Source organism: Pithys albifrons, chromosome 28, assembly GCF_047495875.1.
Source record: "Pithys albifrons albifrons isolate INPA30051 chromosome 28, PitAlb_v1, whole genome shotgun sequence".
NCBI classification, from domain to species: domain Eukaryota; kingdom Metazoa; phylum Chordata; class Aves; order Passeriformes; family Thamnophilidae; genus Pithys; species Pithys albifrons.
In genome coordinates, this window is record NC_092485.1 from 1,885,273 (window position 1) to 1,902,097 (window position 16,825).

Consider the following 16,825-nt stretch of genomic DNA (forward strand, 5'->3'; position numbering starts at 1 on the left):
ACCTCCTCACCAGGCTCATTCAATCAGCTGGGTTTGCCTGGGGTGGAGTTAATTTTCCTCACAGCATCTAGTGAGGTTGTGTTTGGGATCTGTGCTGAAAACACCACTGGTTCCACAGGGATGATTTAGCTCCTGCTGAGCAGGGCTTGCACAGCACTAGGGGCTGTTCTGCCCCTCACCCTGCCCCACCAGCATCAGGCCAAGGGCATACAAGGAGCTGGGGGAACACAGCTGGGACAGTTGCCCCCACTGACCACAGGGATATCCCAGACCACATGATGTGCTCAGTACATAAAGCTGGGGGAAGGAGAAAGAAGGTTGGGATGTTTGGAGTGTCATCCATCCCAAGTCACCATTACACCCGACAGAGCCCTGCTGTGCTGGGGATGGCTGAACATCTCCCTATGACTGGACACAGCGAACAAGTTCCTTGGTTTGCTTTACTTATTAAACTGTCTGTATCTCAACCCATGAGTTTTTCTGTTACTCTACTAATTCTCTCCCCCATCCCACTGGTGGGGCAGCAAGTGAGCAGCTGTGTGGGGCTCTACTGCTGGCCAGGGTTGCACCAGGGCACAGGACCACTCACTGCCTTGTACTCCATGAGTTCCATCTGCAGTCGGGCGATCTCAGCCCGCAGGGCACTGATCTGCTGGCTCGTCTTGTCCTGGTTCACCACCACTTTGTTCTTGATGTTCCGCGCGCGGTTCGCGTACTTGAGCGTGTTCAGCGTCTCCATGAAGTCCCGGTCGGAGGGGCTCACGCAGGCAATCATGATGGTTTGGCTTGGGGATGGAAAGGCAGGGTGATACCCTGAGATTAGCTCAGCTGGTTTAAATTTGGTTGTAATAATGCCAAGGTCATGGGTTCAATCCCCTGTGTGGGCCATTGAATTAAGAGCTGGACTCGATGATCCTTGTGGGTTCCTTCCAACTCAGAATAGTCTGTGATTCTGTGAAAGACAGTTCCTCCCACCCTGCAGCAACTCAGTAGATAAAAACCCAGGACCCAGCACAGGCCACATGCCCCCAGACAGCCAGCCTGGATGGGGAACCATCCTGAGCCCTTCTGTTTTACAACCAAGGTATAAAATGGGTTCTTCCCTCCCAGAGCCAGAGCACCCACAAGACCACTGAAGCACCACATCACACAGCACTGAGCAAGGGCAGTTCCCTCTGGTCAGCCCACCCGTTCTGGGATTGCCAGAGAAGAACTGGCTCTTTGGAGAAGAGGTAGGAAATTCAATCCATCCCATGCAGGGCATCACCACCTGCCAAGTCCCAGATCTGCAAGGGCTCAAGAGGGTTTTGCACCAGCTGATTGTGCCAAAGCTGCTCACTGTGCCTTGGGCTGATGACAAGCCAAGGTCTTTACATCTGCAAAGTCTTTCTGTGCCTGGAAGAAGGCATGCCCTTCCCACTGGGCAGTCATGGGAGTCCTGAAATAGCACCCACATGGCTCCAGAGCCCCTCAACCCCATCTGCAGAGGGACAGCCCCATGCCCCAGGCTCAGCTCCCCAACTAGGGCCCCCTTACCTGTTGCCCCCAAGGGAATCCTGCAGCAGGCGGGTGAGCTTGGAGTCGCGGTAGGGCACGTGCACAACCTTCTTGCTCTGGTCTCCGAGGGCACTAATGACGTTCCCCAAGGCCAGCTACCAACACAAAGGGAAGGCCCCAGCAAATTCAGCCCTAGCTGAGCATGCAGCTGCCACACAGCCAGCATGTCAGGCCTGGGGCAGGTGCTGTGGCACAGGTTTGGGTTGCACAAGGGGGAGGTGTGGGGCTTCCCTTGCCAGTCCTCCTTCCACCCTCTTCCCTGGCCTGTGCCTTTCTCCCATGCTGTGCTGAGAAGCAGCACAGAGCCATGGAGTGGTCTGTTTAGCTCAAATTAGCAGACCTCAGACTTTTGGGACCTGCAGTCTGTGTCCAGCTGCACTCCTTCCCACACCCCTGCCCTTGGTCACAGAGTTGTGCTCTCAGCACTGGCACTGTGCATGTCCCTGCCCTCAGGGATGGGCAGCACAAACCCCAGATGAGACAGCAGCACTCCAGAAGTCCAGAGCAGCTCCAAGCAGGACCCAGAAGAGCCACAGGTTCCCTCAGGCAGGCTCTGCCCCCTGCTCCCCCTGCCCACCAGTGTCAGCCTCAGAGCCATACCAGTCCGCAGTTGATGGAGATCCCTTCCTTGGCCCTCTCGCCAGTCGCCCCCGTCCGCTTCAGCCTCTCCGAGCCAGCCAGATCCACGAAGTGAAATTTGGCTGTCAAGGTCTCGTACTCAGTGGCAGGCTGGGATCCATCCAGGAGGCTGGTCACCTCCCCATTCACCTGCAGCCAGGGACACAGGAAGGGTCACCACTGCAGACCTGCAGCTGGCAGAAGCTCCCTTGGCTGCACTCAGATGTCAACAAGAGCCTGAGCATTCTCCCTCCACATCCAGCCCCTAGGGAATGGTGACAAGATCTCAACAGCAGCTTGCTCCAAGCCAGCCCTGGGCCAGATCATCACTGCCTTGGATCAGCTCACCCTCAGCTCCCATTAAATCCTAATATTGGCTATGACTGGAAAGAACAGATAAATCTCTGCTTCTCTTTCCCAGACTTCAAGCCCTCTCCCCTTCCCAAGTGTCCTCCATGCATTGTCTGGGTATAGGACCCAGGAACAGCCTGGCCACGAGGCAGGAGCACGTCTCACCAGCTCTGGCCGGGCACACACTCTCGTCTGGCACAGGTGAATGGTGAAGATGGCGTGGGACCTGGAGCTCTGTACGTTCATCTGGGTGCTGGCGGTGGTACGGGAAAGAGCTCCCTGTTTCAGGCACTGGATCAGCTACAACGACACCAGGCAGGGAAGGAAACCTTGAAACACCCTTCTGAGGGAGTGGAGACAAACCCTGTGCAGCCCAGTGGGCACACCAACCTCATCCCAGAACACCCTTGGGACTGCACCATCCCATCCTGGGAGAGATCTCCCCTCACCACATACACAGCACATCCCTGGCCAGTGGTACAAGCTGCCAGCCCTGCTCCACCTCACACCCACCTCGTCCTGCGAGCTGATGAGGCGTGATGTGACCCCCGTGGTGTAGATGCTCCCGTTGGCATCCTCGTGGATTTTGATGTTGGATTTGCGGTGACGCGCGTCGGGGTCGCGGGCGCTGTCGAACAGGTCCAGGATCTCCTCATTGTAGAGCTGAGCGGGGCAGCAGCAGGCATGGGGTGAGCAGGAGGGGAAGCAGGAGGCTGCTCAAGCTTGGCACAGCAGGACTGGTGGGAGCTGCCCTCTGGCACCCCCCTGTCACGCCCTCCACAGCTGGAAGTGCATGTCTGCTCACACACGTGTGCAAGCTGAGCAGCAGAGCTGGTGTGTGTGAGTACAGGAGAGGAGGCACAAGTGTGTGTGTGCAGAGAGGGCAGGATGCACAGAAACATGGAATCCTTCAGACTGGAAAAGCCCTCTAAGATCACTGAGTCCAACTGTTCCCCCAGCACTGCCATGGTCACCCCTAAACTATGTCCTCAAGTGCCACGTCCACACATCTGTTGACTCCACCACTGCCATGGGCAGACTCTCCCAGTGCCTTTCAGGGAAGAAATTTTCCCTGATATCCAGTCTAATCCTCCTCTGGTACAACTTGGGGCCTTTTCTTCTTGTCCTGTTACTTCTTACTTGGGAGAAGAGCCCAACTCCCACCTGGCTCCACTCTCCTGTCAGGGAGTTGTAGGGGGCAAGAGGGTCCCCACTGAGCTTTCCTTGCTCCAGGCTGAGCCCCCCCATCTCCCTCAGCCACTCCTGGTGCTCCAGACCCTTCTCCAGGTCTGTTGCCCTTCTCTGGACACACTCCAGTCCCTCAGTGTCTTTCTTGTAATGAGGGGCCCAAAGCTTAACCCAGGATTTGAGGTGGGGCCCCACAAGTGCCCAGCACAGGGGGATGGTCACTACCCTGCTCCTGCTGGTCACACTATGGCTGGCAGGATGCCATTGGCCTTCTTGCCCATCTGGACACACCTGGGCATGCTGCTGGCTCATGTTCAAGCACCCCAGGTCCTTGCCCACCCAGCAGCTTTCCAGTTGCTCTGTCCCCAGCCTGCAGCACTGCACAGGGTTACAAGATGCACAGGCAAGCTCTGAACTGCCTGTGCAGGTACCAGCTGGGATGGGATGCCTGAGGAATGGTGTGTGTGAGCACACCTGTGTGCAGGTGTGCATCCATGTGCCTGTCTGCCCCACAAAGCTCTGAGCTGCAGTCTGGGCTGGTTCCTGCTTCCTGTCCCCAGCCCACACCATCAGTTCTGTGGGGACAGGACATTTTCAGAGCCCTGTCCTTAGAGCCTGAGCAGACACCTGGGAGCTTCAGATCCCTCTGACTTTCCTGGCTCACCTGAGGAGCTCTGGCCACGTGAGCCAGCGGAACCTCCCTCCCATCACAGCTCCCTGAGGTCATCTGTGCCAGGTGGAAGGGGGATAAGGGGGACCAGGGAGTGCTGCACAAGCAGGGAAAACCCTGAGGCCCCAGAGCTGACAGAGGATGTCCCCAGTCATATCGTGACCCTGCAGTATCCTCTCTCACCCTGGAATGGAGGGTGTCCCCTCGCCACTGTCACTGACTATCACCCCCCTGCACCCATGTCCCAGTGCAGAGTGCAGGGTCACCCAAGGACTGCAGGTTCCTGGCCAGCAGAACGGATCAGGCTAATCCAGCCCTGGCTGCTCCAGGTGCAACTCGGCTCCCTAAGCATTTAAACCTCCTCCCAGAGCCTGTTCCCAGGAGCAGAGTCACAGGACAGGGATCAGCCGGGACAATTTCTGTGCCCTGCTGGAACAATGGGCTTGGTGACCAGTGCCTGCTGATCTGGCCACATGCCCAGGCTGGCACAGCAGAGCCATTATCACCATAAAACCCGCTCTGCGTCACCTGGATGAGGGTGGCTGCAGAACAGGGCTTAGCACGGGGGCCCAAGAGCTTCTGGTTCAGTGACTTTGCTGTCAGGGTGGACCAGTGAGCAAAGCCTTCAACAGCCTTGATCACTTGGCCACCAAGCAGTAGGTTTTTACTCTCTCCACTTTTAACAGAGCCCTTGAAAGGCCTTCAAGATGCCCCAGCTGGAAGATGCCCCCCAGCCCCAGGGACTGCCAGTTTCTCCAGTCAGCAGCATTGAAACAAAGCAGAGGAATCCTTGTTCCCACCCTGCACTGCAGCCACTGCACAAACATCTGAGTCTGACAGCCAAACTGAGCAGGGTCAGAGGTGATGGAGAGTAAGAAAGGCTACAGGAAATGCCCATGGCAGTTGTGTGACCCCAAGCAGGGCCACTGCTCTGTCACCCTCAGATCCATCTCTTGGTCTGCAGAGATGTTTCCTAGGATGGCCAGGGACAGAGGTAGCTCAGGCATCTACCCCTCCAGTGTCCCAACCCCAGCAAACAGGTCACCCAGCTCCTGGGGCAGTGTGGAGTCACCCAAAACCGAGGCAAGGGAGACTTTAATACGCAGCAGAGGATCTCAAGACAGCACATACAGGGAATAGAAAGTGTGTCATATGGGGTAAGGACACATACTGGAACAAAGGCCTGTATGAGACCCTACAGCCCAGGGAGGGCAGGACTATGCCCCAGCCCCAGCAGGGAGAAAAAGCCTGACAAGGTTCATCCCCCAGGGACTTCAGGACAGGCAGGAAATTGTTCCCATTTCCATCCCAGCCCACAGAATCCCCAAAGAGGAGCCTCAGGAGCTGAGCACAATTGGGAAGGCAGCCAGGAGCTTGGATAGGCCAAGTGATGGGAAGGGAAGGACACAACAGCACTGTGGGACCTAACAAGAGCTCTGCAGATGGAGACCTAAGTGGGAAGGATTTCTCCAGCAAGAAGGTCACTTTGGGCACTGCTTTCCCTCTCCAGTCCATCAGCATCTGGAGACATCCAGATGTGATGGCCAAGAAAGCCACCTGGAAGCAAGATCACAGCATGGGGTCCCTCCCTCCCCACCTTCCCTCATGTACCCCAATTCAGGACCCCAGATGAAGCTTGCTCAGCTCAGCTTTGCTCAGCACCACCCTGTGCTTTCTTGCCAGGGCCTTAAACAGTTCCCACTCACACCTCTTTGGTCCCTCACCCCAAGAGCAGCCCCCAGGGAAACTGCTGCCAACACACAATGTCCATGGGCTTCCCAGGACCAACTTCTCCTGGGAATGAAGCAGCTAATAGAAGAGGTTTTTGAATTGGAGAAGGTAGAAGAGGGGTGGGAGAGGATGCACTGAAACATTCTCAAGGTCAAAGGTGCAATAAAGGACATGGGAAATAGCACAGCCCTTCCTCAAACTCTCCCCAGAGTGGCACTTTCTTTTCTCCCTGTTTCACTGGGAACACTGGTTCAGACATAAGGCAGCAGGTACCACTCTATCCTTGATTCCAAACAGGGTTAAGACAGTCCAGAGTGCCTGAATCCCCAGGAACCAAACCATCAGAGCCCGGATAGCTCAGTCGGTAGAGCATCAGACTTTTAATCTGAGGGTCCAGGGTTCAAGTCCCTGTTCGGGCGAATCTCCTTTTTGACCTGAGATCAGCTCAGTTGGTTAAAACTGGGCTGTAATAATGCCAAGGTCAAGGGTTCAAACTTGGCTGTAATAATGCCAAGGTCACGGGTTCAATCCTGTACGTGGGTTATTGACTTAAGAGTCGGCCTCAATGATTGATCCTTGTGGGTCCTTTCCAACTCAGAATAGTCTGTGTGTCTGTGTGTGATAAGTCCCCTCCACCCAGTGTGTTGCCATCATGAAGTCAACAACATGCAGGTGCTTTGAGTCTCCACTGCACCAGCACATGCCCCCATTCCCACACCTGCTGCAGGGCCCAGCTCAGTCACGGGCAGTCAGGACATGGCCCCAAGGATCCCAAGGCATGGGAGCAGAGCAAGGACAGGACAGGGCAGGGCCACAGTGTGCCCCGGACCTGTTGTGACCCACCTCCAGGAACTGGGCGCTGACTTTGAACTCGGGTGCCGCCACGCCCTGGCTCTGCGCCGCGCGCTTGCGCTCCTCGATGCCGCTGAAGAGGTGGCCGATGGCGCGCGGGATGATGCCCTGCTCCTCCTCGGAGATGCTCACGTCGAAGCCGGTGCCCATGGTGTACGTCTTCCCCGCCCCAGTCTGTGCAGAGACAGTGAGGGGAGAGCTGGCTGGGCCCCCCAAAGCTCAGCTCTGCCTAATGCACCCCACACCCTCCCCCTGCCACTCCAGGCTTCCCAAACACCCTTGCTGAGCCACTCTGATCCCACCACCACACTGACTCCCATGTTCCTGCCCCAGCCCTGCTGCCCTCTCCTCCCACCCAAGGCCACCCTCTGCCCCAGCTCTCCCCAGCCAGGGGTAACTCTGTCCCCCCCACACCCAGAAACTCACACACACCCCACCTTCCCTAACTCTGAAAGTGTTCTCTCAGTATCCCCAGTGCTGGTGGAGGGCATGACATTGAGGCCAGAGCCCCCAGAGTGGGCAGGGCCCATACCTGCCCGTATGCCAACACAGTGGCATTGTAGCCCTCAAAGCAACCCTCGATGAGCTTCCCCATGCACGTCGTGTAGATCCGCTCCTGCCATGTGTCCAGGTCAAAGACAAAGTCGTAGGTGAAGGCCTTGTCCTTCCCCAGCAGCACCTGGGGCTCGCCAGGTGTCACCGAGGTACAGATGTGACATCCCTCTATCTTCTCTTTGGGCAGCTGGGGACGGATCCTGCGGGAAGAGGAGTGGGCTGAGGGGAACCTCACGGCTCACCCCAGTCTTGGGGGACACCAGCCTGGTCCTGAAGATGTGAGCACAGCCTGTGCTGTGCACCAATGTGCCCTGGGGTGTGCCCAGTCCAGCACAGCCAGCTGGTCAAGGGAGTGGACTGTCCCACCTTGCTCTGTGCTGGTGCAGCCTCACCTTGAGCAGTGGATGCAGCTTTGGGCACCATAATAGAAGAAGGACATAAAGGTATTAGAGAGTGTCCAAAGTGAGAGTGTTCAGATGGTGAAAGAGGAGCCTGAGCACAGACCTCATTGAGGTCTGCAGCTTCCTTACAGGGGCAGTACTGACCTCTGCTCTCTATGACAGGACCCGAGGGAAAGGCATGAAACTGTGTCAGGGTGGTTCAAGCTGGATATTAGGAGCAAGTTCTTCCCCCAAAGGGTGGCTGGGCACTGGGAGAGGCTCCCCAGGGAGGGGATCCCAGTGCTCAGTGGCCATGGCCCCAAGGCTGCCAAAGCTCAAGAAGCATTTGGACAATGCTCTCAGGCACATGGTGGGATTGTTGGGGTGTCCTGTGCAGGGCCAGGAGTTGGAGTCAGTGGTCCTTGTGGATCCCTTCCAGCTCAGGACATTCTACAATCCACACTGGAACCATGGCTGCTGCAGGCAGGGGTTGGGCAGCACCCCTGCCTGTGACCTGGAGCCAACAGGGCAGGGGACGCTTCAGCTCCTGCACCCAGCCACAACCCTGACCTGTTTGTAGCTGAAAACAGAGGCTGGCACATCCCAGAGAAGCCACATCCCAGAGATGCCACCAGCCCACTCCTCAGCTGAAGTGACAGGTCGGGCTGGGCAGCACAGCACAGAGCCCGTAGCAACACTCAGCCTGCTCCTAAAACTGCCCTCAGACCACCAGCCTGGGCCAGGAAGTCCCCCACGCCTGCACTGGCTCATTCAGGCAGGTGACCAGCTGTGGGCTGTGCACAGACACAGACCATGGCATGGAAGCAGCCCCTGGGGCAGGGGTGGGTGGGCAGCCAGGCTGCAGCACAGCCCCGCTCGCTCCCGACACAGACAGATCAAACGGGAGCTACAAAGGCTTGAAATGCAAAATGCAAAAACACGACGAGACAGTGTCAGCGCCAAACCCACCCAGTCTGAACAAAACCACCACCCAACCCAAAGGGTGTCCCTAGCCATGGACTTGCTGATGGGACCAGGACAGGCCAGGCTGTGCTGGGCTCCTGGCTCAGGCAGAGAGCACGACCCACCTGCCTGATCCCACTGAGAAATGTGGGAGCAGAGCGGCTGGACCAGCACAGACATCACTCTGCTTCAGGGCTGCACAGCTCTGGCTGTCATGCATTCACCAGCTGCAGGAAGCTGGGGACTCCCATGGGACTCATAGAGAAAGAGGGAGTTTGGAACCCAGGGCTATGCAAATAGCTCTCCTCAGTGCTTGTGACTGCACAGCTTCCCTCCCCGGGTGCTCCATAAACTCAGCTATTAATTCCTCCAAACCGCATCCCTGGCAAGCCACACCACGACCTGAGCAGCCGCTCTGTGCACTGGGACTCAGAATCATGGAATCACCAGGATCATCGAGTCCAGCTCCTGGCCCTGCAGAGGACACCCCCAACAAGCCCACCATGTGCCTGAGAGCATTGCTCAAATGCTCCTTGAACTCCTCGGCAGCCTTGGGGCCATGACCTCTGCCCTGCGGAGCCTTTTTCAGTGCCCAACCACCCTGAGGGGGGAAGGACCTTTTCCTAATACGCAGCTTAAACCTCCCCAGCACAGCTTCATGTAGGAGCCACTGATCCTCACCAGTCTGATTGGTGGCAAGCAAAGCCCAGGGGGGCCAAAGCCCTGTGTTTGGGGGCACAGGGTGTCCCTGGTGGGGCAGGCAGGAGCATCCCTCCACCCCCTCCACCCCCTCACAGCAGACGCGTGGGAAGAGCTCTGCGCCTCCCTGGATATATTTAGCTCAGCAGTCACAATAAAAAGCAGCTTCTGATGTGCTCTGTCCCAGACTCACTCCTGTCGCCTTCCCAGGTCCCACCCTCCTCCAGGAAAATTATCCTCGACTTTTAATTACTTTTGGACCAAGATGATGTGCTTCTGCCATCCCCACCCCAGACATGCAGAGCAACTGCAGCCCCAAGGAATGGGCAGAGGAACAAACTCGTACCACAACACGTTTGGGAATTCTTTTTCCTTTCAGGAAAAGTGAGAGCAGGTTTTCAGCAAAAGATTTCTTTCTCTCTCCACTCCCCCTCCATTTCCCCCACGGGATTAAATACCTTCAAGGGGAGTTTGCAGGAGGATGAGCAGCAGCATTGGAAGGGTGTGTGCACATGAATTTTCCACTGGGTATTTAGGAACCCACCTCGAGCCTGGCCATGTCAGACTGTTCCAGTGTCCACACACCAACATCTAAAACCCAAAGCCAGCTGTCCTGGGGTCAGCACGATGCTCAGCATCAACCCCATCTCCCCCCAGCCCACAGGGATAAACTGCCCTCAGCACAGGAAACACCCCAGAGAGGAGACAGCCAGCATGACCCCAGTAGCACCAGCCAACACCTCCTGCCACCCCATCCTCAGCTCCCTGTGAAGGGACAGTGACAAGGGACACAGAGCACCAGGACAGAGCTGAATGGTCCCAGCCAAGTGCTCCTGCCAGAAAAGCCTTCCCAGGCACCTGACACACCGGGCAGGAGGCAGACGGATTAACAGACAGGCAGAGGAGCCTGCAGGGGTGGAAAACATCCCTCCCAACCAGCAGCTATCACTGGAGTGATGACGGGAGGCACAGCAGGAGCTGATCCAGCAGCACGAGCCTGATCTAGCAGCAGGAGCTGATCCAGCAGCAGCACAAGTGGCATCCGTGCCAGGAGAGCTGCAGCCACACAGGGACACAAAGGGGACCTCGGCTGGAGCCTCTCCATGGCTGCCCTTCCCGTCCCTGCCAGGCTGGCAGGCTCTGAAAGCCCGTCTCCACGGCTGGGCTGCCAGGGACTCCGAGCATCTGGGAGGAAGGAGCGAGTGGGTCCTGCACCCCGAGGGGCAGGAGCTTCAGCAGGCACAAAGGGTGAGTTGTTCCAAGGCACTGCCCTATGCCAGGCTTGGCTGGCAGGGAGCGGAGAGGAGCTGGGAGCCAAGCACGGGCTGGGCACTGTGAGGCAGCTCCACAGGCAGGGGCAGCTCAGGGGTCCCCAAGTGACCCCAGCAAGAGAAGCCTCCCAGGGAGGCACCTGCCCATTCCAGCATCTCGAGCCCTGCAAGAGGCAATGGGATGGGATTGACCACATGAGGCACAGTCAGTGTCCCCACTTCAGGGCTGCACACACCACAGACACCACCAGCCTCCTGTACTCTCAAAGGAGGCTCTCCTTGCACAAGAAGGCACAGTTTGACTGACAGGGACTGCTGGGTTCATGTCCTCCTCAACCAAATGTCTCAGCTTGCACCCTCCCAGCCCACCACTATGGCCGTCCCAAGGGGCTTGGAGCATCCTTTGGCCTCCAGCACTTTGCCAAAGCTGCCTGCAGACCCTCCAAGGAGCCTTTCCTCTCCTCTCCCAAGGAGGCTGCCCAGCCAGGCAGGGCTGGTTTCCCACGGAGCAGAGCCAGGGAGCGGCAGATGGAAGATTTCCATGAGATTTCCCCTCTCTGTGCCAGGCCCTGGAGGCTTGGAGCCACTACCTCTTGTCCACCTTTTCTGCAGAGGGGCAAGGCTGCCCACTGCAATGCTGCTGAGGGTCTGGGCACTGCACCTTGCCCAACCACGGGCATCACCCACTGTGGGGTGGCAGAGGCTGGAGCTGGCAGACCCCACCAGCAGCACAGTCCAACTCTGGGGAAGAGCCTGGCAGGACAAGTGGCTGTGCAAGCCCAGACAGCACCTGGCTCCTCTCCCCACATTGCCTGCATTCATTCTGTTCCCATCACCTGTGTTCACCCTGCTCTTGGCCCCACAACACCCCACTGCCCACATCACCTGCATTTGCTCCATTCCCCTCCATTCATCCCACTCCCATCCCCACATCATCAGTGCCTGCCCCGCTCCCATCCCCACTCCCCCCATGGCCCCACACCTGCTCCCCATGTTACCAGCCCCTCCAGCCCCCCAAAATCAGAACTGCAGGAGCACCTGCCCACCAGCCCAGTCTCACACACAGCCCCTCTGCCAGCCTGGCTGTCACCTCTGCTCCCTGTCCCAAACCTGTCTGCCATGCTTTGCTGCTGCCCTGTAATCCCACCAAGCAGCCCAGGGCAGCCAGAAGGAGCAGCTCATCTATCTTCCTGTGCTCCCCCAGGACATCTCACGGGTCAAGGCCACCCCAGGTATCACAGAGCCAACAGGCAAGTCGGTGTGTGGGGCGCTCAGCTTGGCCATGCAGCTCCCCAGGATAGGATCAGAGCAAAGTTCTCCAGGTTTTCCCACATCTCCAGGCCAACACTGCAAGCTGCCCACCCCCACCAGGAGCCAGCAGCTCTCCAGGCTCAAATTCCATGGGGGGATTTGCCCCCTTGCCTGCAAAGGGATCTCCCAGCTCATTCCCCCTGAGCACAGGGTCCCAGGAGAGGGCTGGCTGCCAAGGGCTGGCTCTTTGCACACAGGTTACGTTGGACCCAAACCAAGACAAAGTTCAGCATTTAATTATTGTAGCAGGGAAGTGGCTCAGCAATCAGAGAAAATTGAATCAGGCTCCCTGGGGACTGCCAGTCTGGTCAGCAAACGCTCCAATCAAGAGATACAGCCGGGTACCTCCCAGCAGGAGCGAGCACAGCACAGACCCACCTGTGCCACTGTGCCCCAGTCAAACCCTGCCAAGGCACAGGGGGCCACAGCCACCACATCTGGACCAGCACAGGGGGGAAGACAGCTCCTGGGCAGCCTGGGGCCACCCCACAGGGCTGGGGTGCACCTGGAGGCCCACTGGGCACAGCTCTTGGGGGGGATATGCCTTCACCCCACATCCATCCTCCAAGGAAGTCATCCCAGTGCCACCCAGCCTGCTCCCCCGCAGGGCAAACTCCACTGCCTTGGACCCAAGAACCCCACGGGCTCCTCCTAATCCTCTCACTCCAGATTTTCCCAGGCTTAGAGAAACCTTTAAATCAGGCCCTGGCAGGCGCCATGTGCTGCTCATTAGCTCTGGCAGGAGCACGTGGCGCTGAGTTGCACCATCTGCTCTGCGCTGAGACCCATCTAGGGCAGGGATGAGGGATGTGCTGCCTGCACAGGGCCAGCACTGGGGACATCCAGCCCATGGCAGTGGGCAGAGACCAGCAGGGGCCAGAAGATGCATGGGATCACATTCTGCCCAGACTACAGGGGAGCAGGAGCCAACCAAGTTCAGGGTCTCCCCAGACTCCGCCTTCACCCCCATAAGAACTGGCAATGCCATTGGGTCCACGCAGGACCTGCCCAAGGGGAACAACAGACCCAGAACAATCACCTGTAAAGAGGTGCAGTGTCCCAAAGCCCCAGGCAGTGTCCCTCCCAGGCAGGGTGGGAAACACATGAGTGGCAGCACACAAAAGGTGATGTGTGCCTCCCATCCCTCCAGCCACACGGGAACAGCCCACCAGCTCAGCAATTAATGGAGAGAGAAAGGAAATCATCCTTCACCAGGACACCCTGAGCCTGATGGGCCATCAGCCTGACCCTTCAGGGCACAGGAATGTCACAGGTCTGATGGGGACAAGATAGACCGATAGACAGACTCCCCCACCCAACTCTGCACCCCCAGCACTGGAGGCTCCCATTTCCTCCCAAGCCAGTAAATGACATCCACGGGCTCTCTCCCTTTCCCAGGTGTCCCTGTGAGGTCCCCATGTCCCAGTTCCACCCCAGGACTGGTGCACCCATACTGGAGATAAGGCTTCCCTAGAGCTGGCATGCTGGCAGCCTCCTGGCACGCTCCAATTGCCACCGGGAAAACAACCACCCAATCCTGGCAGAAGACACTGCAGGCCCAGAGCCTACAGGGATCAGAGCAACCTGCCCACAAGACAGGGGAGCAGGTGGCACAAAAGAGGTGCCTCTCCAGCCCATCCCAAAAAAGATAAATAAATGCCAAGCCCTGGGCCAGCAGGATAGGGCATGCTGCAAAGCACCCAGGAGCAAGCCTGGTCCTCTGGCAGGGCAGGGAACAGGGAATGCTTTTTTCCCTAATGTCTCCCTCAGGCAAGTGCAGCATGAAATAATGGATGAGCAGAGAGCACAGCACCATGGACCGAGGGACCAGGTTGTACCTTCCAGCCCTGCTGTTGGGCCAGGGAACTCAGTGCTTGGAGGGCAAAGGAAGACAGGAAGGAGGAGCTCAGCTCCAGCCTTTCCCCTCCCAGACTAGAGCAGACATGGAGACATCTCACTTTGCCAAACAAAGCCAGGCATGGGTGGTTGGCAGAGAGGTGCCCCAGCCCTGCATGGTTACATGGGGTGGAGGGACAGGGGAGCTCTGGGCCAGGCCCCACCATGGCAAAGTGTGCCAAGAAATCTTCCCTGCCAGGTCAGGCTCCAGAGAGCTGCAGAGACAGGGAAAGGATTCCACTGGTAATCCCAAGACCTCAGGGTGTCCTGAACCCTCACTTGGGAATGGGGGTGATGACAGTGTGGCATCCACATGGAGAGCACAGAGGGGCAGATTCCAAGCAAGACAAGGCAGCCCCCAAGCACAAAGCAAGGCAGAGTCAGCGGGGACATGGTGACATGGACCAGCTCCTGCTCTGCCCAGAGGGGAAGGGGTGGCAGGCATGTGGCCAGTCACCTTCCCTCCCACCAAGCCAAAGTCAAACCCATCAGCAACTGCCCGGGCTGCAGAGTCACTCCCTGCACAATGATCTCCTGCAGCAGATTCCAGCAGCAGCTGCCCTCACAATCCAGCACATCCCAAACCTGCCGGCTGTTTAACCAGCAGCATGGAGTGTTTTGACAGCCTCCAGCACAAACAACCCCCTGGGACCACCGGGGCCAACCCCCCACCAGCAGGAACAGCAGGATGGCCACTGGCCAGGGCTGGCTCTGTGATTCCCATCAGGCTCATGGGGGTATCACCTTCCCTCTCCTGGGGCCAGGAGCCATGTTCCTGACAGCTTTGTTTGGGGCTCCATCTCCTGCATTTCTCCTGCCTCCAATTTCACTGCTGAGGTCGCAGCTGGTTCTGTCCTCTGGCTAATCTAGCCCCAAGGCTCCATGGCATTCAGTTAAACCCCTTGCCAATGGGTGATGTGTGCAGGCACCAAAACCCTCCTCAAGCTGCTTTGCTGAGAACGATGGCACATCTGGTGGGACCACGGGGTGCAGCTCCACTCCCCTCCCTGCCAGGCTCTGTCCCCTTTCTAACATTTCCGCTGTAAAAGCTGTCAAGTGCCTGATGGAAACCAGGCACAGAATGCCCTGTGCCCACACACCTGGGCTCAGCACTGCCCTCCCAGAGCCCATGGGGCCCCCACTTGCCCTACAGACCGGAGAGGCCACTGTCCTGTTGCTCCCCAGAACACGCACCACCCTGAGCTGCAGCAGGCGCAGACGCCCCAAAGTGAAAGCAAAAAGCAGCACGGGATGGGCTCAGCCCTGCAGCAAAAACAGTCACAGAACGGCGGGGTGGGGACAGGGGCTGGTGCTGCTGCCAGGGCTGAGCTGCCCTCAGTAGGGACAAGGGATGGAGTAAGGGGTGGGGATGCTCTGCCTGCCCAGCACCCTCAGAATAAAGCAGCCTCCTGAGACCTTTCCTTCCTGGGTCACTCCCAGCCCCTGCAGATGAGAAATGGGGCACCCCTAGGGCTGTGCCCCACACCAGGATGGGCTGTTCACCTCACCCCACAGGAGCTGGGCACGTCCTATGCCTTGGAGTGGGATTGTCTTATTTCTCCCTGCATGACCCTGTGACATCTGAGCAAAACCAGCCCAACATCAGCCAGACCTGGCAGTAGACAGTGTCCCATACCCCTCTCCACAGTGTCCCCCTGGGACCACATGAAAGGGGCTCCAAGCTGCAGCAGCAGCAGGTGATGGTGGGTAGCAGGTACCAGGCTGTACCCCCAACCTCTCCCCACTGGAGCCCTTGGGCAGCATGGACACTGTCCTGGCACAAGTTGGGCTGACACCACCTCTCCAGCTGAGCCCAAATCAGTCACAAAGAGATGGTTTGAAAGGGCTACAACATATCCTGCTCCTCAGGGACTGACCCCAGCTGATGCTGGAGACTTTTGATTTGCAGAAAGCATCCCAGTAGGCAGAGATGCCAGGACTCTAACAGGCCTAGAACCCAGCTGATCCCACCCCCTGGCCTTTCCCAGCTCAGTCACACAGCCAAGGCCCCCCCAGGGTACACGGTGATGGGCACACGAGTCTGTCGAGTCCTTCTTCCCGAGGAGGAGTTGGGATTACTCCCCAGGGCAGGAGAAGGCACTGGACTGCCCACATGGAGCACAACATATCACAGCAGGAGCGTCTGCGAGAGCAGCAGAGCACTGGAGGTTGCAGGGTTTAAATAAACTTGAAATCCGACTCAACTTCCTTCCCCAATTTCACAAGCTGCGTTTCCTGCGTCTCCGCAGCCCGCCACGCGTGCTCAGTGCCATGGGCAGCTCCAGCACAGGGCACGCCACTCTCTCTCCAACGAGCTGGTCAGTTTGGAGGTGCCCTCAGGGGAGCAGCTCTGCAGCCAGACAGGCAGCTCGGGCCTCCAGCCATGCAGTTTAATGGCCTCTGGGGTCAATACATGCCATCAGCCCTTCCTGACACTGCAAAACTGCTCGTGCCCAATGGGGCTGAGCTCTGCTTCCTGCAACCAGCACGGGGCATCCTGCTCTCCAGCTCACTGCAGGGCCCGGAGCGTGTAGGGGGCTGTGGGGAGGGCACTGCTGAGCCTTAAGGCACAAGCCTTAAATCCCTGGCACAAACCTCAAATCAAGGCTGTGCTTCTGCACAGAGGGCAGGAATGAGGAGCAGCAGCACCGGCTGCATCGCAGCCACCCTTTTGAAGGTCACCTACAGAAGGAAGCGGTGGCTGCTGCCGAAGGAGTGTGGGTCCCCAGGCCCCCCCACTCAGCACCATCAGCTTCCTGATGAGACTGTTACGCTGGCACAGG

General features: G+C 58.0%; 1 protein-coding gene and 1 non-coding gene across 4 annotated transcripts in view; one reads left to right on the forward strand and one right to left on the reverse strand.

The window, feature by feature from the left end:
* The window catches only part of KIF21B (kinesin family member 21B), a 43,939-nt gene that overhangs the window by 24,014 nt on the left and 3,100 nt on the right, over window positions 1-16,825 (reverse strand). For all 3 annotated transcript variants that reach the window (XM_071578862.1, XM_071578861.1, XM_071578859.1), the window contains exons 2-8: window positions 7,500-7,722; window positions 6,959-7,141; window positions 3,040-3,189; window positions 2,692-2,826; window positions 2,158-2,325; window positions 1,537-1,652; window positions 590-785 (exon numbers count right to left, since the gene is read on the reverse strand). In XM_071578862.1, coding sequence (XP_071434963.1) covers window positions 590-785; window positions 1,537-1,652; window positions 2,158-2,325; window positions 2,692-2,826; window positions 3,040-3,189; window positions 6,959-7,141; window positions 7,500-7,722 — 1,171 coding nt within the window. The remainder of the gene's footprint in view (window positions 1-589; window positions 786-1,536; window positions 1,653-2,157; window positions 2,326-2,691; window positions 2,827-3,039; window positions 3,190-6,958; window positions 7,142-7,499; window positions 7,723-16,825) is intronic.
* TRNAK-UUU (transfer RNA lysine (anticodon UUU)) lies at window positions 6,462-6,534 on the forward strand. The gene has a single exon. It is a non-coding gene; the product is annotated as a tRNA-Lys (tRNA).